Source organism: Schistocerca cancellata, chromosome 1 (genome assembly GCF_023864275.1).
Source record: "Schistocerca cancellata isolate TAMUIC-IGC-003103 chromosome 1, iqSchCanc2.1, whole genome shotgun sequence".
In the NCBI taxonomy this organism is placed as follows: domain Eukaryota; kingdom Metazoa; phylum Arthropoda; class Insecta; order Orthoptera; family Acrididae; genus Schistocerca; species Schistocerca cancellata.
The window spans coordinates 922,603,023-922,623,878 of NC_064626.1; the positions used below are offsets into that span (position 1 = coordinate 922,603,023).

The 20,856-nt window shown below is 36.0% G+C and overlaps 1 protein-coding gene across 3 annotated transcripts in view; it reads right to left on the minus strand.

The window, feature by feature from the left end:
* LOC126191347 (lipid storage droplets surface-binding protein 1) overlaps nt 1–20,856 on the minus strand; it is a 188,067-nt gene that overhangs the window by 84,241 nt on the left and 82,970 nt on the right. For all 3 annotated transcript variants that reach the window (XM_049932190.1, XM_049932198.1, XM_049932207.1), the window contains 2 exons: nt 17,075–17,215; nt 16,210–16,395 (listed from right to left, as the gene is read on the minus strand). In XM_049932190.1, the coding sequence (XP_049788147.1) occupies nt 16,210–16,395; nt 17,075–17,215 (327 nt within the window). Of the gene's footprint in view, nt 1–16,209; nt 16,396–17,074; nt 17,216–20,856 lie in introns of those variants that run through there.

Sequence of the window (20,856 nt, forward strand, 5' to 3'; positions counted from 1 at the left end):
TAATCATAGCTAACACTTGGTTTAAGAATCATGAAAGAAGGTTGTATACATGGAAGAACCCTGAAGATACTGAAAGGTATCAGATAGATTATATAATGGTAAGACAGAGATTTAGGAACCAGGTTATAAATTGTAAGACATTTCCAGGGGCAGATGTGGACTCTGACCACAATCTATTGGTTATGACCTGTAGATTAAAACTGAAGAAACTGCAAAAAGATGGGAATTTAAGGAGATGGGACCTGGATAAACTGAAAGAACCAGAGGTTGTACAGAGTTTCAGGGAGAGCATAAGGGAACAATTGACAGAAATGGGGGGAAAGAAATACAGTAGAAGAAGAATGGGTAGCTTTGAGGGATGAAGTAGTGAAGGCAGCAGAGGATCAACTAGTTAAAAAGACAAAGGATACTAGAAATCCTTGGTTAACAGAAGAGATACTGAATTTAATTGATGAAAGGAGAAAATATAAAAATGCAGTAAATGAAGCAGGCAAAAAGGAATACAAACGTCTCAAAAATGAGATCGACAGGCAGTGCAAAATGGCTAAGCAGGGATGGCTAGAGGACAAATGTAAGGATGTAGAGGCTTATCTCACTTGGGGTAAGATAGATACTGCCTACAGGAAAATTAGAGAGACCTTTGGAGATAAGAGAACCACTTGTATGAACATCAAGAGCTCAGATGGAAACCCAGTTCTAAGCAAAGAAGGGAAAGCAGAAAGGTGGATGGAGTATATAGAGGGTCTATACAAGGGCGATGTACTTGAGGACAGCATTATGGAAATGGAAGAGGATGTAGATGAAGATGAAATGGGAGGTACGATAGTGCGTGACGAGTTTGACAGAGCACTGAAATACCTGAATCGAAACAAGGCCCCCGGAGTAGACAACATTCCATTGGAACTACTGAAGGTCTTGGGAGAGCCAGTCCTGACAAAACTCTACCATCTGGTGAGCAAGATGTATGAAACAGGCGAAATACCCTCAGACTTCAAGAAGAATATAATAATTCCAATCCCAAAGAAAGCAGGTGTTGACAGATGTGAAAATTACGGAACAGTCAGTTTAATAAGCCACAGCTGCAAAATACTAACACGAATTCTTTACAGACGAATGGAAAAACTAGTAGAAGCCGACCTTGGGGAAGATCAGTTTGGATTCCGTAGAAATACTGGAACACGTGATGCAATACTGACCGTACGACTTATCTTAGAAGAAAGATTAAGGAAAAGCAAACCTACATTTCTAGCATTTGTAGACTTAGAGAAAGCTTTTGACAATTTTGACTGGAATACTCTCTTTCAAATTATGAAGGTGGCAGGGGTAAAATACAGGGAGCGAGAGGCTATTTACAATTTGTACAGAAACCAGATGGCAGTTATAAGAGTCGAGGGGCATGAAAGGGAAGCAGTAGTTGGGAAGCGAGTAAGACAGGGTTGTAGCCTCTCCCCGATGTTATTCAATCTGTATATTGAGCAAGCAGTAAAGGAAACAAAAGAAAAATTCGGAGTAGGTATTAAAATCCATGGAGAAGAAATAAAAACTTTGAGGTTCGCCGATGACATTGTAATTCTGTCAGAGACAGCAAAGGACTTGGAAGAGCAGTTGAACGGAATGGATAGCGTCTTGAAAGGAGAATATAAGATGAACATCAACAAAAGCAAAACGAGGATAATGGAATGTAGTCAAATTAAATCGGGTGATGCGGAGGGAATTAGATTAGGAAATGAGACACTTAAAGTAGTAAAGGAGTTTTGCTATTTGGGGAGCAAAATAACTGATGATGGTCGAAGTAGAGAGGATATAAAATGTAGACTGCCAATGGCAAGGAAAGCGTTTCTGAAGAAGAGAAATTTGTTAACATCAAGTATAGATTTAAGTGTCAGGAAGTCATTTCTGAAAGTATTTGTATGGAGTGTAGCCATGTATGGAAGTGAAACGTGGATGATTAATAGTTTGGACAAGAAGAGAATAGAAGCTTTCGAAATGTGGTGCTACAGAAGAATGCTGAAGATTAGATGGGTAGATCACATAACTAATGAGGAAGTACTGAATAGGATTGGGGAGGAGAGAAGTTTGTGGCACAACTTGACCAGAAGAAGGGATTGGTTGGTAGGACATGTTCTGAGGCATCAAGCAATTTAGTATTGGAGGGCAGCGTGGAGGGTAAAAATCGTAGAGGGAGACCAAGAGATGAATACACTAAGCAGATTCAGAAGGATGTAGGTTGCAGTAGGTACTGGGAGATGAAGATAGAGTAGCATGGAGAGCTGCATCAAACCAGTCTCAGGACTGAAGACCACAACAACAACAACCAGTTTCAGGCACCTGGTGTCCTAATAATGCTTGTAATGTTCTGTAGAAGGGCACTAGATGTCTGAAACCAGTCAAGAAATAAAATTCCTTGTGTGCAATTGGTTCCTAATTTTTTCAGCAGTTACCCCTACATTTGCTGAGAATGGACAAAGCACTAAATATAGCATTAGAACAAAATGTAAAAGTTATTGTGTGAGCCAGACACAGTCTGTGAAGCGTTCATAGAACATTTAACTAAGGTATACGAAGAAGAAATTGATAAATCGACACAAAAAAAACTTAGTTAATTTGAATAATTTATTTTTTCTCAAGGAATGTAATAGAATATGGGGAGCAAAAATAATCTCAAACTCAAAATAAAAATATCTGCTGGCTAGTATGGCATATCATATTACTTAAAGAATGCATTCATCAGTTAATAGAACCATTAATGCATTTAATAAACAGTTAAATTGGCCAGGGGCTTTTCCCAACCTTTTAAAACTTACATCCACCTTGGTATTATTTTTAGTTCTTTGGGGACAGCACTATAGAGGATTTTGGGTTGGTATAGTACACTTTTGTGATACATAGCTGTTTTATGAATTTTTCTGTGGAAATCCTTGTTTTGTAGTTGTGAAATTCTCTGTTTAATGTAGAAAATTCCCCGAGTTCTTTTAAGAAACATATGCTTTCATATATGTATAAGGATGGTAGTGTCATGATTTTTAATTCTTTGAAAGAATGCCTACAAGAGTCTCTATATCCTATACCTTTTATTATTCTGGCTGCCTTCTTTCATTCAGTCTTACACTTACCCAGTTCTACTGTAAGGTTAGTTTTATTTTATGTGTAATATGTCTGAAGTTGATCTACATTGTTTTTTTGGCATTCACAATGAGTCTGTTTTCATTAAACCATCTGTCTGCTTCATCTGTTGCTAATGTGACTTTTTCCTGTAAGTCAGCTCCACTATTTGCTTTAACAAACAAACTTGTATCGTCAGCAAACAGTACTGCCTCTGCTTCAGATAATTGACTTGGTAGGTCATTGATAAATATTAAAAACAGTAATGGCCCTAATACAGATCTCTGGGGTACTCCATATAAAACTCTCTCAAATCTTGATGAATATATCCTATCTGCATGGCTTATGTCCACCTTCTGATACCTGTCTGACAGATATGATTCAAACCATTTGTGGGCAACTCCTCGTATCCCATAGGTACATAACGTCCTAAGCAGTAACTTATGGTCAATGACATGAAAGGCCTTTGATAGTCTAAAAACAATCCACAATTTAATTCCTTTCTATTTATGGAATTTAGAACAAGTTGTAAAAAATTGAAGATAGCTGTTCAGTTGATTTATTTTTACAGAACCATTTTGTGCATTAACCAACATTCTATTCTTAATAAGAAATTTGTATAGTCTATGATACATTATCCTTTCTATTATTTTTGAGAAATCTGACAACATTGATAAAGGCCTAAAGTTACTATCATCATATTTATCACCGTTCTTGTAAAGTGGGTTTATAGTTGACATTTTAAGTTTTGATGGAAACACCCCTGTCTTAAAAGATTCATTTATAATTTCAGTGAGATGTGAGGCTATTTTTCTTGCACTTTGCTTAATGACTTTGTCAGGAATTCCATCACACCCACATGACATTTTATTTTTTAACTTATTTATAGCATTTAGTACCTCTGATTCAGTTACTGGATAAAGGAACACTGTCATGTCATTCATGGGGATTTTTGCCTTGCTAATTTGAGCACAGACATACAGTTGTCTTGCTCCATTTAGGAGATCTCCACTGTTTATGAAATGTTGTTTTCTGAAATCTAACTGGACAAATGTTGAATTTGGGTAGCACTATGTTATTTTGTGAAGCAGTCTGTTAGTTTTTTTGATTTCTTCATTAACACAAGATTTCTTTTAAAAAAATCATATGGAATGCTGGTTACCATCACATGAACATTTTTGAGCTTTTCGAGTGTCTCTCTTAGCACTCATCTTACTGATAATACATCATTGCAGCAGACGTCTACTCCACGCCCTAGGATTAGAACACTATCATTTTTCTTCATCTTGATACTCAGATTTTTGCAGTTATTGACGATCTCTTTCAGTGGAGCATCAGGTTTTATTATGCTAGTAACATTGCATCCCGAGTTATATAGGGTTTCTGCCAGTCTTTTTCCGAGACTGTCAGCAAGTATATATACAGTAAAGGCATTATCTGTTGTGCTCAAGTCTTCCGAAGTTTTGCAGTCTATTATACGATCTTCTTTCTTTTTACAGTCTCTTGTCTTCTTTATAAGGTACGTAACACTCTATTCTTTTCAAAATATTGTAGTTAGTCATGAACGAACTTCCACTGAATAAGGAAAAAACTGATTCAATGAAATTCTTGTTAAATTATAGCCAATCTCTGGTGGATATACATACTGACTCACTGTCTACAGCTGACACATCCAATACATATAAATTTTTAAGCATTGTGGTAGATGAATATCTTATGTGGAAAAAGCTTCTGTAAAAAGATTAGCTGCAACATTTACTTATTGAAATGTCTCACAAGTGTTATAGCTCCCTGTCTTTAATAGGATATTCAAACTTCAGAAGAGAGCTGTTAGAATAATTGAGGATAAAAGCAAATACCAGTCCTGCAGGGACTACAACTTTAAGCATAATTTACTGACTATGTTGTACTCATTGTATGTCCTTAAGACAATTACATTTGCATAAAAAAGAGAATGAAGAAATAAGCATAATGAATAGAGACTTTTATAATTATAACATATGAACCAGATGTGGTTATCATAGGGTACTGAATAATGGAAGATCTACAGATAACAGTCTACTTGCAGTTGGGAGACCATTCTATAACAATGCCAGCTGCTGTGAGAAGATTTATTGATCTTCTGTTGGTTTACAACTAGTTTCATTACTCTAAAGTCACATTCTCAGGTGCAAACAATTTAACTTTTTTAGACATGGAAGCAATCCCTCAGATGTCTCCTATCTTTATGCTGATCATAGCATAAAAAACACAACCATCAAAAACTTGACAGTGGAGTTCTTGTGAGATGTAACACAAGCAGTGATGAGTAGGCCTGTGTGGAGGAATGAGTACATGCTATACTGTGGACTGGGCTGCTCTGCACATGTCATCTCAGCACTGCTTTTGTTACATCTTGCATGTACCCACTGTCAAGTTTTGGACAGTTTCATTTTTCACACTAAAATCAGCATAAGGATAGAGGATATCTATGTCTTACTGAAGGATGGCTTCCATGTCCAGGAAAGGTCAATTGTTTGGCAGTTGAGGATATGACTTTAAAGTCAAGAAACTAGGAGGTCAATAAATCTTCCCACAGCAGCTGTTGTGGTTATTTATTTCTGAAATGGATTTCTACAGCTGTAGCCGCGCCTCTGACCTAGTGATCTGCACTCCTATAACATGTTCTCAAATAATATAAAGTGATTGTGTGGATACCTTATAATGGCAATCTGAAACAGTTTTTAATTTAAAGATGTTTATGTTCTTTCAAAGATTTCTGAACTCCATTATCAATGATCCCATTTCTGTATATTAGTGGTTTTACATGCTTATGTAATAATATCTAGTGTATACTTGTATTTATTCATTATGTTTATAACATGGTACCACTGTTGTAAATTTACAAGAAAATGACAGCGTAAAGTTATTATGGAGAAATAATAATAATAATAATACATCAACAACTTGCCATACAACATAAACTAATAAAACAACACGTTCCCACAGACAAGTATGCACCACAAAATGTACTGGAGAATGATGAATACAAATTATACAGGAACAGAACCATTATAACAGATAAAACAACACCGCATAACAAACCTGACATCATACTCACCAATAAAAAGAAGAAATTAACACAACTAATCGAAATATCCATACCCAATACAACAAATATACAGAAGAAAACAGGAGAAAAAATTGAAAAATACATCCAACTGGCTGAAGAAGTCAAGGACATGTGGCATCAGGATAAAGTTGACATTATACCAATTATACTATCAACTACAGGAGTCATACCACACAATATCCACCAGTACATCAATGCAATACAGCTACATCCAAACATATATATACAACTACAGAAATCTGTAATTATTGATACATGTTCAATTACCCGAAAGTTCCTAAATGCAATGTAACATATACCGTACAGTTAAAAGGAAGTCACGCTTGATCAAGGTCCGCATCACTTTCCATTTTCAACCAGACATAACGTCTGAGACAGGAAGTAATAATAATAATAATAATAATAATAATAATAATATGCTTCCTGCAACCACCCTAGAAGGAAAACAAAGACAGAGGATGAGATGGTCAGATGAAGTTAATCGACACCTCATATTCTGTTATTACCAAGCAACAAACCTAGGAACCAACACAACTGGATACAGGTCACAAGTATACCCAACATTTATTACCAGATACCCGGAATTAAAATTTTTAACAGAACAACGACTAGCTGATCAGATCCGTGTAATAATCAAAAATAACAGGATACCCCAGTCAGAATTAGAAAACATCAAACAACAAGTACAACAAATACTGGAACAAAATAATGTGCAATCAGAAGAAGAAGAAAATACAGTAATGGACTCAAACATCCCAGAGCAAACAAACAAAGACCAACACGCATCAATTAAACAATCAGAGGAAAACGAAATCTTAAGACAGCCACCAGAACAAGCACAAATAGAACACGAAGAGACACACGTGTTAGATATAGAAGAGAAATTTCAGCTGACATATATAGAATACAAAGACACAAATACAGACATTAGACCATTCTTGCATAGACCGCCAAATAACCCACAAGCTGAAACAACAATAAAAACTACGAACACAATCATACACAACAAAATAAATGAAAACACAACTATGGAAGAGTTACAACTACTGGTTTATATAGGAGCACTCACTACACTAAATATACACACTAGGCAGAGATCAGAACAAACCAACACACAGAAGAAACCCACAAAACCAGCATGGCAACACAGGCTACAGATCAGAATAGAAAAACTGAGAAAAGACATCGGACAGCTAACACAATTTATAAGAAATGAAATATCAGACAAAAAACGAAAAAGGTTAGGTAAAATCTCACAACAAGAAGCAATAGAGCAATTAGATGAAAAAAAGCAGAAATTGCAAGCATTGGCCAAACGACTTAGAAGATACAAAAAAAAGTGAAAATAGAGGGAAACAAAACCAAACATTCAACACAAACCAAAAGAGATTTTACCAAACAATGGATAACACACACATTAAAATAGACAATCCACCAAACATAACAGACATGGAACACTTCTGGAGCAACATATGGTCAAACCCGGTACAACATAACAGGCATGCACGGTGGATACAAGCACAGACAGACACATACAAGATGATACCACAAATGCCTGAAGTGATAATTTTGCAACATGAAGTCACCCGAGCAATTAATTCTACACACAATTGGAAAGCCCCTGGAAATGATAAAATAGCAAATTACTGGCTAAAGAAGTTCACCTCAACACATTCACATCTAACTAAATTATTTAACAGTTACATTGCAGACCCATACACATTCCCTGATACACTTGCACATGGAATAACCTATCTGAAACCTAAAGATCAAGCAGACACAGCAAACCCAGCTAAATATCACCCTATAACATGCCTACCAACAATATACAAAATATTAACTTCAGTCATCACACAGAAATTAATGACACATACAACACAGAACAAAATTATAAATGAAGAACAAAAAGGCTGTTGCAAAGGAGCACGAGGATGTAAAGAGCAACTGATAATAGATGCAGAGGTGACATATCAAGCTAAAACTAAACAAAGGTCGCTACACTATGCATACATTGATTACCAAAAAGCTTTTGATAGTGTACCCCACTCATGGTTATTACAAATATTGTAAATATACAAAGTAGATCCTAAATTGATACAGTTCCTAAACATAGTAATGAAAAATTGGAAAACCACACTTAATATCCAAACAAATTCAGATAATATCACATCACAGCCAATACACATTAAGCGTGGAATATACCAAGGAGACTCATTAAGTCCTTTCTGGTTCTGTCTTGCTCTGAACCCACTATCCAACATGCTAAATAATACAAATTATGGATACAATATTACTGGAACATACCCACACAAAATCACACATTTGCTATACATGGATGATCTAAAACTACTGGCAGCAACAAATCAACAACTCAACCAATTACTAAAGATAACAGAAGTATTCAGCAATGATATAAATATGGCTTTTGGAACAGACAAATGTAAGAAAAATAGCATAGTCAAGGGAAAACACACTAAACAAGAAGATTACATATTGGATAACCACAGCGACTGCATAGAAGTGATGGAAAAAACAGATGCCTATAAATATCTAGGATACAGACAAAAAATAGGAATAGATAATACAAATATTAAAGAAGAACTAAAAGAAAAATATAGACAAAGACTAACAAAAATACTGAAAACAGAATTGACAGCAAGAAACAAGACAAAAGCTACAAATACTTATGCTATACCAGTATTGACCTACTCATTTGGAGTAGTGAAATGGAGTGACACAGACCTAGAAGCACTCAATACACTTACACGATCACAATGCCACAAATATAGAATACATCACATACATTCAGCAACAGAAAGATTCACATTAAGCAGAAAGGAAGGTGGAAGGGGATTTATAGATATAAAAAACCTACATTATGGACAGGTAGACAATTTAAGAAAATTCTTTCTAGAACGAGCAGAAACTAGCAAAATACACAAAGCAATCACTCATATAAATACATCGGCTACACCATTGCAATTTCATAACCACTTCTACAACCCTTTAGATCACATAACATCAACAGATACAAAGAAAGTAAATTGGAAAAAGAAAACACTACATGGCAAGCACCCGTATCATTTAACACAGCCAACATAGATCAAGACGCATCCAACACATGGCTAAGAAAAGGCAATATATACAGTGAGACGGAAGGATTCATGATTGCAATACAGGATCAAACAATAAACACCAGATATTACAGCAAGCATATTATTAAAGATCCCAATACCACAACAGATAAATGCAGACTTTGCAAACAACAAATAGAAACAGTAGATCACATCACAAGCAGATGTACAATACTAGCAAATACAGAATACCCCAGAAGACATGACAATGTAGCAAAAATAATACATCAACAACTTGCCATAAAACATAAACTAATAAAACAACACATTCCCACATACAAGTATGCACCACAAAATGTACTGGAGAATGATGAATACAAATTATACTGGAACAGAACGATTATAACAGATAAAACAACACCACATAACAAACCTGACATCATACTCACCAATAAAAAGAAGAAATTAACACAACTAATTGAAATATCCATACCCAACACAACAAATATACAGAAGAAAACAGGAGAAAAAATTGAAAAATACATCCAACTGGCTGAGGAAGTCAAGGACATGTGGCATCAGGATGAAGTTGCCATTATACCAATTATACTATCAACTACAGGAGTCATACCACACAATATCCACCAGTACATCAACGCAATACAGCTACATCCAAACATATATATACAACTACAAAAATCTGTAATTATTGATACATGTTCAATGACCCGAAAGTTCCTAAATGCAATATAACATATACCGTACAGTTAAAAGGAAGTGACGCTTGATCAAGGTCCGCGTCACTTTCCATTTTTAACCAGACCTAAGATCTGAGAAAGGAAAGATAATAATAATAATTTATTATTATTATTATTATTATTATTATATTCAGTCATTTGGCTTGAATCCCACACTAGTGTTTTTTGTTAGTTGTTTCACTCATGTAGGGTAGTCCCAAGTTTCGTTGTACTGTTGCGTTTCTTTCTTCCAGTTATCTTCATTTATTCACGCTTTCTAGATTTCTCAGAACTGCTAGGCACAGAATAATCTTCACGTTGTCAACACTAAAACATGTGACTGCAAGCTCATGTGTGCACTATTTTCTACCAATAAGTGAAGTAATGGTACCACTTGGTTTAGCTCCCTCTTGCACTACAAAACTGCAATTCAGAAACATTCCCAAACCTCTCTTTTGTCCAGTGGGAGAGTATAAGTGGATAATAATTGTTAACATCTTGTGAGATAATAAATAAGTAATAATAGTATCTAAATATATCAATAATTCATTTTTTAACTATTTGTGGGTTAGCTTTCTCTTGCATTCTAGTAGACAATTAGTTATAGGGAGAATGGTGCAGATTGTAAGCTGCATTGATACTTTGGAGCTAGATTGCCCTTTTCCACAATCTATGCTGTTTATGTTCATTAAAAATCTCACAGGAATAAATTCTCCATCACTAACAACAGAATAAATAGGGATAACCCCGTAAGTTGAATGGTAGGGAGAGGGAAAAAGAGAAGGGGAGGACAGGAAAATAACATAAGAGAAAACTGATTGTGATGGGGGAAGGAATATGTGTGTGAACAGGATGGTACAAAGTGGATATAGTTGGGGACAAGAGACAATAGTATAAAGGAAAACAGAAAAGGAGGGGGAGAGTATGACCACTGAGAGAACTGAGTGGGTGTTCATTCATAAACCTATACCTTGAACTAAAGCATCTGTGTTTAATGAGTGGCAGTCAGAAGGTGAGGAAGGGAGATTAGTTTAGGCAAAAGGACAGGAGCGAGGGGCAGGCCAGCAGGTAACGAGACGTGAAGGATTTCCAGCCTGAAGAATGTTTTGGAGGGACAGTTCCTAGCTTATCAGTTGTCTTGCTACGTGAATATGTAAATGTAAAATCTCACAAAAAGTTAGATAATTATTTAAATATGACTCCATCTTATTAACTATAGTTTCATAGCAGTGAAACTGTATTAACCATATTTTTATATGTCTCCCGTATTCTAACCAAATGATTAGTATATGTACATTACAAGATGAATAAATCACAGTTCACCACTTCTGCAAGTCTGTTTCCAATAGAAAGTATGTAATTCCCATAGTAAATAACTGGTAAACTGATATCATTACCTATTATTACAGGATAATCAAGAAAAGTAGTGTGTCATACTTGTAAGACATTGTGTGAAATGATCTGTCATTCAATCACTGATACAGCTAAAAAACTAAACATTGCCCGAACAGGCCATGAAGGCCCAATGGTACCAACAGTACCGACAGCCCACAGGTGTCACTGGATGCAGATATGGAGGGGCATGTGGTCAGAACACAGCTCTCCTATCCATATGTCAGTTTATGAGACTGGAGCAACTACTACTCTATCAAGAAGCTCCTCAGTTTGTCTCACAAGGGCTGAGCAAGGCCCACTTGCCAACAGCACTCAGCAGACCGAATGGTCACCCATCCAAGTGCTAGCAAGGACAGCGCTTAACTTTGGTGATCTGGCGGGAACTGGTGTTGCCAATGCAGCAAGGCCATTGGCTATTGACACAGCTAGTTAATTTGAAAATCATAATTGTTTTTTTTTCCATTTTTGACAGTTAACTTCAGCAAGGTATTTCTCATTGTGTACCTGTACTGATTAAAATAGACTTTGTAAGGCTATCATCACAAATCAATCAGAACCACCTATTTCACGTGACCCTCATATTGTTGACCTTCTAGAAGGTTACAGATGAGGCAGTTTCACGCCAATGATTGGAAAGTCATGTATTAGACTGTGTACACTTGGTACAAGCTTGAGAGGCATCAGTGGGTTATAAGTGGCCAAAGGTGATGATCAGGCTGCACCCCAGATGTGGAATAAGTTATTGTAGTTGAGGAAAAATTAATCATATTGAAATTACGAAAAGAATTTTGAAATGAATGTGTACATATGAAAAATGTTTTGTTATTTTGTAAGTAAAGCATCAAAAGTTATAAGTAGTAAAAGATGTTCATGGAGCAATATGTGAGTTGCAGATATTGATGGGACATGGCAATGAGAATACTTTAAAGGTGATCACTGACATAACTGGATACCAGAAGAAGTTATATAAATTGCTGAAAGAGCTAGAGAGACAGTTAAATCTTTCTGAACATAAATTACATGGTGAATTTGTTCACTGTGACTAGATAGAATGAGTGATGTGGGTCTCTGTGAGACTAGCTAGGAACCATATACTTGTTTCCTAGGATAAATAACTGTTTTAAAATTGAGCAACTTTTATCATTCTAGTACTGATGTTAATCATAGTACTCTATATCCATAGGAAGTAGTGTGTACGACATTTTAGGTACCGGTACACAGCAAAATTTAGTAACTGCCTACATATCTGATGTAAACGCCACCCCCAACCCTTTGCCACTATAATTCAGTGAACTGTCATTAAGTAAATAAATGTAAAAATGTATTAGAAGGATTTTTTATAACTTATTTAACACGCAGATAGTTTCAGTATATTGTGTTCATGTGTTAACTTGAAAGAGATGGAAAAATATTTTATCTTTAGCATAGAACAAGAGTTGTTCAGTTAAGGTCACGCAAAAATGTAAAAAGAGACATGTAAAATAAAATAGGTGTCTACATTACTACTGTAATTACAATTTACTATGGAACCATTTTTGCACAGATTAATTACGGGATAGAGATATGGGGTTGTGCTGCCGACATACATATGAACAGAATATTAACCCTACAGAAAAGAGCAATCAGAATTACCCATGGATTAGGGTATAGAGATTCATGCAGGGAAATCTTTGTTCATCATAAATACCTCACAGTCTACTCACTGTATCTTTACAAATTAATTTTATTTTTTGTGACACATCAAAACAAAGCAACAAAGTGCTCTGATATGCATGCCTATAATACAAGAAATAAAGACTGCTGCTACAGACAAAGAACAAAATTAAAAACAACAGACCATAGTCCATGCATTAGTGGTCAAATATGGTACAACAGATTACCGAGCTCTATAAGGTGCCACAAAGGGAACTTATTCAAAGTGAAACTGAAATATTTCTTGATTGACAAGTGTTTATATTCTTTAAGTGAATATTAATATTAAACTAATATATATATATATATATATATATATATATATATATATATATATATATATATATATATATGAATATTTGTAATAGGTACGATGTAACACCCAATATTGTGCCTTATTAGGCACAATGGTACATTTCTATCATGTATATGTAATCACATATGTATATATGACTGTACTAAGCTTGTAAAAAAGTGCTATGACGTTTGCAAAAGACACCAGTTGATGTCTCCATGCAAAAAAAAAAAAATACAATAAATAAAATAAAAAAATAAAACTCCATAATCCTTCACTGTCATGTGACAGAAGATAAATACTCTACTAGTAATGCTTTAGCCAGAGAAGAATGGATGCAGTACTTGATTAATATATGGCGTACAGTATTCTTAAACGAAAGCAGCCATGTCATACAGCAGCTCTGCTGCAACCATTACATTAGTTTTTATATTGGTATGATTATCAACCAGGTATCGGTTGGTAGGACATGTTCTGAGACATCAAGGGATCACCAATTTAGTATTGGAGGGCAATGTGGAGGGTACAAATCAAAGAGGGAGAACAAGAGATGAATACACTAAGCAGATTCAGAAGAATGTAGGCTGCAGTAGGTATTGGGAGATGAAGCAGCTTGAACAGGATAGAGTAGCATGGAGAGCTGCATCAAACCAGTCTCAGTACTGAAGACCACAACAACAACAACAACCAACCAGCTGTCCAGAAGGATGAATGGGCTCCACCAAATTGTGGCAAAGAGCAAAGAAGACTGCCCTGTGGCACAACATGCAGCTGAGCATAATATGCTTGACTTCAATGGTTGCTGCACAACATAGCCCATTTGAATCCTCCTCTCCACCACCAGCTTTTCTGAACTGTGCAGATGGAAGTTATCCTTACAACACATTCTTCACTCCCAAAATTATCCTGGCCTTGATCTATGGTAACCTACTATCCCCACACTGTCCACCCAACAGTTTTCACCCCCTCATCCTACCACCTCCTCCCTTTTCACAATCTCTCACCCTCTTTGCATGCCACCCACTGCCAATGAATGTGCCTGTCATATCCCCATCCTTGCTCCTCTCCTTTTCCACTCCCTGTTTTTCCCCCTCACCCCACCACCCGATGCTACACCTGGCAATCTCTAGTCCCTGCATGCCATGCCAGACAGTGTTCTTCTCTCCTCCCACCTGCTCTCTGTTATCCCTCCCCTTTCCTTGCCCAACTCCAGATTGCTATTCACATGACAGGTGCATTCTGGTCAGAGCTGCCAGTGGTAATGGTCATGTGTACATGAATTGTGCTTGTGTGTGTGTGTGTGTGTGTGTGTGTGTGTGTGTGTGTGTGTGTGTGTGTGTGTGTGTGTGTGTTTTCTTTGCTGACTAAGGCTTTGGCTGAAAGGTACAATGTGTAACAGTGTGTTCATTGTGCCTGTCTGCAACTCTTTGTGGTGAGTAGCAATCTATCCTTTTCTCAATATTGTTGGTATTCTTAAGTTTGTGATCTACATTTCTTGCTAACTGTACAAGTACAGTTAGAAATTGGTTTGTTCTTACACTTACTAATTAGAAGTAACTTCCAACCATTTTAACATTTATTCCAACTCCAGTAATCTTTTATGCTCTAATAGTCTTATGGTCATTCAACTCTCGTTCCTTCATTTGTAATAAGTGAAATGAAAAGTTTGAGCATGTTTGTTGTCAGGAGCTGTATTATGTTCTTAAACTGCAAATTTGTTCTGTAAAAACAGCCCATGATTGTTCTCAGAAAAAGACATTTGGGAGAGTATCACACAGATCTCTGTTCTTTTCGTCCATAATAAATGTGTGTCTCTTCCAGTCTACTGCTGGCAGATTAAAACACCTTTTTTACCTCAACATAATCAGGGTATTATGCACAGCATTTTCAGTCATTCTTGAGAACTTACAGTGCCTTCTTTAACTGCTGCAAAAGGGCAATAGAAACAAGGAATTTTTATTATTAGTCAATTTTTCATTCTTTTTCTAACTGAAATCACATCACATTTAAAAGCTGTAATTATCTTTGTATTCATTACTATTGCAATAAATATATCAATACCATTGTCTTACAGCCAGTCTTTCCAATACATTTTCTATTGGAAGTGAAAATTTTGCTGTAATTTATTTGTCACTGTAGCCAGCATTCTGTTTCAATGATTTTCTGGGCACTGCTACAATTAGTAAGTGAGAGTTATTCAGGGTCATCTCACTGAATGCTCCTGCTGTCAATTAACAAAAATATTACATTCTTTTTTTTTATCTGTTAAAGGTATGTACTCCTCCATGATTAGTATGCCACAATCTGTCATTTCTCTTGATCTAATAACCACAAGTGTTCATCAAGCCCACAAAAGAATGTTTCCAACCTAAAAACCCACACCAGCCACCTACACATATTCTGCAAGTTATGTAGTAGTTTCCTAGATGTATTAAACATCTAAACTTTCAGAGGGCCCTATATGTCTCCAGGAGTAGTGCCTGCCAGTAGACTGGAATTGTGTACCCACATAGACTTGGAAACTCTGATTTAAGCCTTTCACTCATTTATAATTTAGAACAATGACACAGATCATAGGGTGAGTATCTAATCCATGAGTGAGGCAAGCAATCTTGAACACTGTACCCAAACGACCAAACAAACCAAGGAATTTTGGTGTAAGCATTGCAACACTCAAGTAAACATACTGTTGTGTTTCAACTTCCATCATTTATCAGTACAGTGGGGTAGTAGGAAGATTTAATTGCTATCCACTGCATATAAGTGAATAATAACTGAGAAGAAAAGTGATAATGGACTTACCAGTTCAGGAGGAAGTGTGATAACAGGCAATTGTTTTTCTACAAGGTCTAAGCTCTTGCATACAAGTGAATCTGCAAGACTTAATGGGACTTCAAATTTTGACACAATTGGTTTTGTACGTTCCACAGCAGCTTGGACTGTAGCTTCAGCAGTTGACAAGCCCCAGTTGAAGAGAGGATTTGATACCTGGAAGAAAATCATAAGTTGCTACATTTTCTGAAATGCATACATCATGACCTAAGAAAGGAGAGAGAGTGGGAGAAAGGGAGAGATGTGCTACTCTGGGATTCAAACCCAAATGTCCTCCTTCATACATTTTTTCTCAAAGTTTCACTGCCACTTACGTTTCTGTCCTGTTATTTCAAAACACAACAAATAGAGGAATTAGAAAAATAAAATAATAATTTAAAAAGAATCCATTTCATTGTTGTGTCTTATAAGATAGGTGAATGCACCATGATTTGTACAGTGTGATATTTATTTCATTAAATTTAAGTGTGCTAATGAATCAAAATTGACATAGGAATATTAATGGTCATGCATCACCCTTTACAAAGAGTGAGAATGTTCTCTTCACTGCAAGCCTAATATTTATTATACTTTTGCCCCAATTTTTGTCATGTATTCCATATCTTTCAATTAATTTTTCTGACAGACGCTCTGTTAAAATTAATATTATGAAACTAACAAGTTTTTCATTTCTCTCATTGGTTATTATAGCCCCTCTTCATTTCATTTGTATAGCCCATCTTCTTTTGCCACTAACAGTGATTATCCCTGTTATACATGGTTAAACATTAGGCATAATATTAGATAAGGGCAAGAATATTTTAGAGGGAGTGATATTCAATTCAATGTCTGTTACCTTTACTTTTGTGTAAAAGTCTGATGCATATGTCCAGCTAGTCTCAATGAGGGGAATGTTTGCTATTCGTGCTACACATTTTAGATGCACAACTGCCTCCTTTTGTTCACCCATTGTTTTGTATTTGAAATTATAAAGCATCTGAAAGAAAGAAAAAACATGATTTGTAATTTAACAGCAGCACAAATATTTCATTTTCTAAAAGCACAGTTCCTGTACTTTTTTAGAGTTTGCATATCTTCAATTGGGAAATTCTATAGGCATCCAATACACAAAGTAGCAAGATCACAGGTTAATTAAGCAAAATTACATTTTACATAAGATCAACAATTTATTTAATTCTCAAACTGTCATTTATGGCCCATTGGATACCCAAGCACATTAACACACTACTTCTGCGATTTTATGCGAAAACTCTTTTTAAACTAAACAAATTTTACTAACATTCTACATCTTTATTCTTCCTGTCTACATATTTGCAGCCCTATGTCATTAGAGGGCTCTGAATTATAGTGTGTAATATGGTATTGTATAAGGTAACTATGTTAGTGAATGAGAAACGAAGTCCTGTAATCAAGTTTTGATGAATTCAAAGAGTTCATCCACACACGGAGCATCCTCCCCTTCAGCACGACAGTGCCAGACCATAAGCAAGTGCTGCAACATCTGCGACAATCCAATGTGCCTTGGGTTCACTGTCATCAATAATCCTCCATACAGCACTGACTTGGCCCCATCCAATTTTCATCTGTTTCCAGAACTTAAAGAACATCTTTGAGGAGTTCACTTTGATAGTCATGAAGCAATGCAAGCAGAGGTAAGATTTTGGCTCTGTCAACAAAGTCAAAAATTCTACAGGGACAATATCAACAAACTGATCTCTCATTAGGACAAATATGGTCGTCACCAGGCTGACTGTGTTGAGAAATAAGTATGCAGGCATGAAGAATAAAGATCTAGAATGTAAACGACATTTATTTTATTTAAAAATATTCTGAGGATTTACACACAAAAAAATTTGAAGGCACTACTTTTCATCATGCACTAATAGTGAGCATGGCTCTCCTATCTTCAACTTTTGTAGTCCTGTCTTCCTCACTTGCATTTAATATTACGGTATATTGATAATTTTTACTTATGGACCATCTGACAGCAACTGAATAAAACGCGTTTTATTCAGCTGCTGTCAGACGGTCCATAAGTAAAAATTATCAATATACTGTAATGGCTCTCCTACTTTTGGAATCCACAAAGAGAAAGACAAACAGAGAAATAAATCACACTCTAAAAATGCATTATTTTTTTAAGTACCAGTAAGCAAATTGCTTCCCAAAATTTAACTTGTGAATTGATTATGAATACTTACATTTTCTAGAATTTCACCAGAATACAGACACAATTTTGAATATGTTGTAAATGCAACTGATTCAAGAAATGGTAAGACCAGTACCAATATGAGAGACTGTATACCTCTTACAACCAGACTGGTGTTCCCCAGTAGGTCTCTTGTTGTCTGTGAGTCAGACACTTCTCACATTTTTGTTAAGTCACTTGGCACTATTCCAGAATTGTATAGTCTCATATGTAAGAATGAATGGAACTTATCAGTCTAAGTTATTTTAATCTATTACTGGAAATGTCATTAGTGTAGTGCCCTCTCATCCCAAAAAGTGCAACATATTCAACTAACAGTAGCAGCTCCAAACATTAACACAGTAATTTCACACATTTTCTTCCAAATTAACAGTTTTTGTGAGATTGTGAGTACGGAATTGTTGGCATTGTAACTATACTCTTATCAGGAACTTTCCTTCATTATTGCAAGGTGGAGTGAAATGAAAACCTTAAAAATTTTTTAAAATTTTTTTATTGAACAAAAGAAGAACACAAGTTTATCATTTTTCAGCATATAGACTCCCTGTCATTCAACACACTTCCTTCAGTATGTAGGTGGTGCACAGATTCCTCTGGAAACAAAAAAAAATCTTTTGGTCACATGCACAACCACTCGTGCACTGTCTACTGCACCACTTCATCGGAACAAAATTTCTTTCCTCCTGTCATCTCCTTTAGCGGTCCAAACTTGTGATTATCACTCATGTGAGGTCTGGTGGTATGTCGAATGTGGCAGAGTATCAAATTGCAAGTCAATGATGGCTGAAAGTGTTGCAAGGGCAGTATGAGGCCAAGCATTGGCATGTTTCAAAATGGTACCTATGATCGGAAGTTGACATTGCTTTGATCTTATTGCAGGCCAAAGCTGATTTTTATCATATTGAAATATGATGCACTGGTGATGGTGTTTTCCTTAGTCATCTAGTGTTCCAAAGCAATGCCTCGTTCATAACAAAAGGGAGCCAGTGAAACTCTCCCTCCAGATGATTATGTCCAGAAATTCTTGGGTTTTGATGGTGAGAAATGGTGCCATTCCTTGCATGCTCTCTCTGTTTTGGGTTGTTGGTAATGTGTCCGAGTTTCATTCCCTGTAGTGATCTTCACAAAGAAGCCATCACCTTATCCTTCAATGTGCCACAATAGTTCTTCACAGATCACTCTTTCACTTATCGAGTGAACTGCCATGGCAACCATCTTGCAGATGCTTTGCAAAACTTAAGCACTTCATGAATGATGTGATGTGCTAAGCCATTTCTAACATTCAGATCTATGACTACTTCATCTTTCACTGCAATGGCTGCAACTGCTGCATAGACTTTGCTGTCACAATGTGGTGTGCCTGACATGAAAACTGAGTGTCTGCTGCAAAAGTCAGGCCATTTTCAAATTTTCTCTACTCTATTCACACTCCCGCAGTAGTGATAATACATGCATCAAAATACTGGAACTTTATTCACTGACAGATTTCACTAGGTTTCCTATCTTCACTGCTCAGAAAATGTATGACAGAATGCTGTTCTTCCTCAGTGCACATCACAAGTGGGCAGCCATTTTGAACTGGGTATTGTGATGGTGTTTTGCTTGTTTGTAGTATGCCGTCACCCGCAGAGCATTCCCTAAGTCATTGGTAACAGTACTACCAACTTACAGACTTATTTTCATTAATAAGCATTGACATGGTACCAACTTACAGACCAATATAGATTTTTAATTAAGCTTCTAAGTTTTTCATTTGATACCCCCTCATAATATACAGTATGAATAGTAACAGTCCTAATACACTTCTCTGGGCAATGCCTGAAGTTACTTCTACTTCTAACACTGACATACTATTTGAGCTAAAGTGCTCTGTTCTTCATAACAAGAACAGCTCAGTCTAGTCAGCGATTTCATTTGACAGTCCACATGATCATACTTTCATTAATAAGCATTGACATGGTACTGACTTGTATGATTTTTGGAATTGAAGGATGATCATATTTTCAGCAATAAGCATTGATGTGGTACTGACTTTAATGATTTTTGGGATTCAAGGAATACATACAGTACCTTTAGGACTGATTTAAACCCTAGTTTTTACTCATTGTGTTTTGCAGATCCCACCGCAAAGGAGAGAATTTAAGGATGTGGAATGAGCCAAGGTATACATTACTATGATACAAGGAAGTTACATAACATAATCTGTATACTATATGAACGTAAACTGTCATTACACTGCTTCACGCCACACCATCTGAATTAATTGAGTAAATTAGAAACAGTGGCATTTTCTCCAGATGTACAAGTTGTGCATCAATGCCCAAATAAAATCGAAAGAAATATAATAAATTACTTTATTTCATTTGTTTAAATATAATGTTTCATTATAGTGTGTTTTCCTATCATTA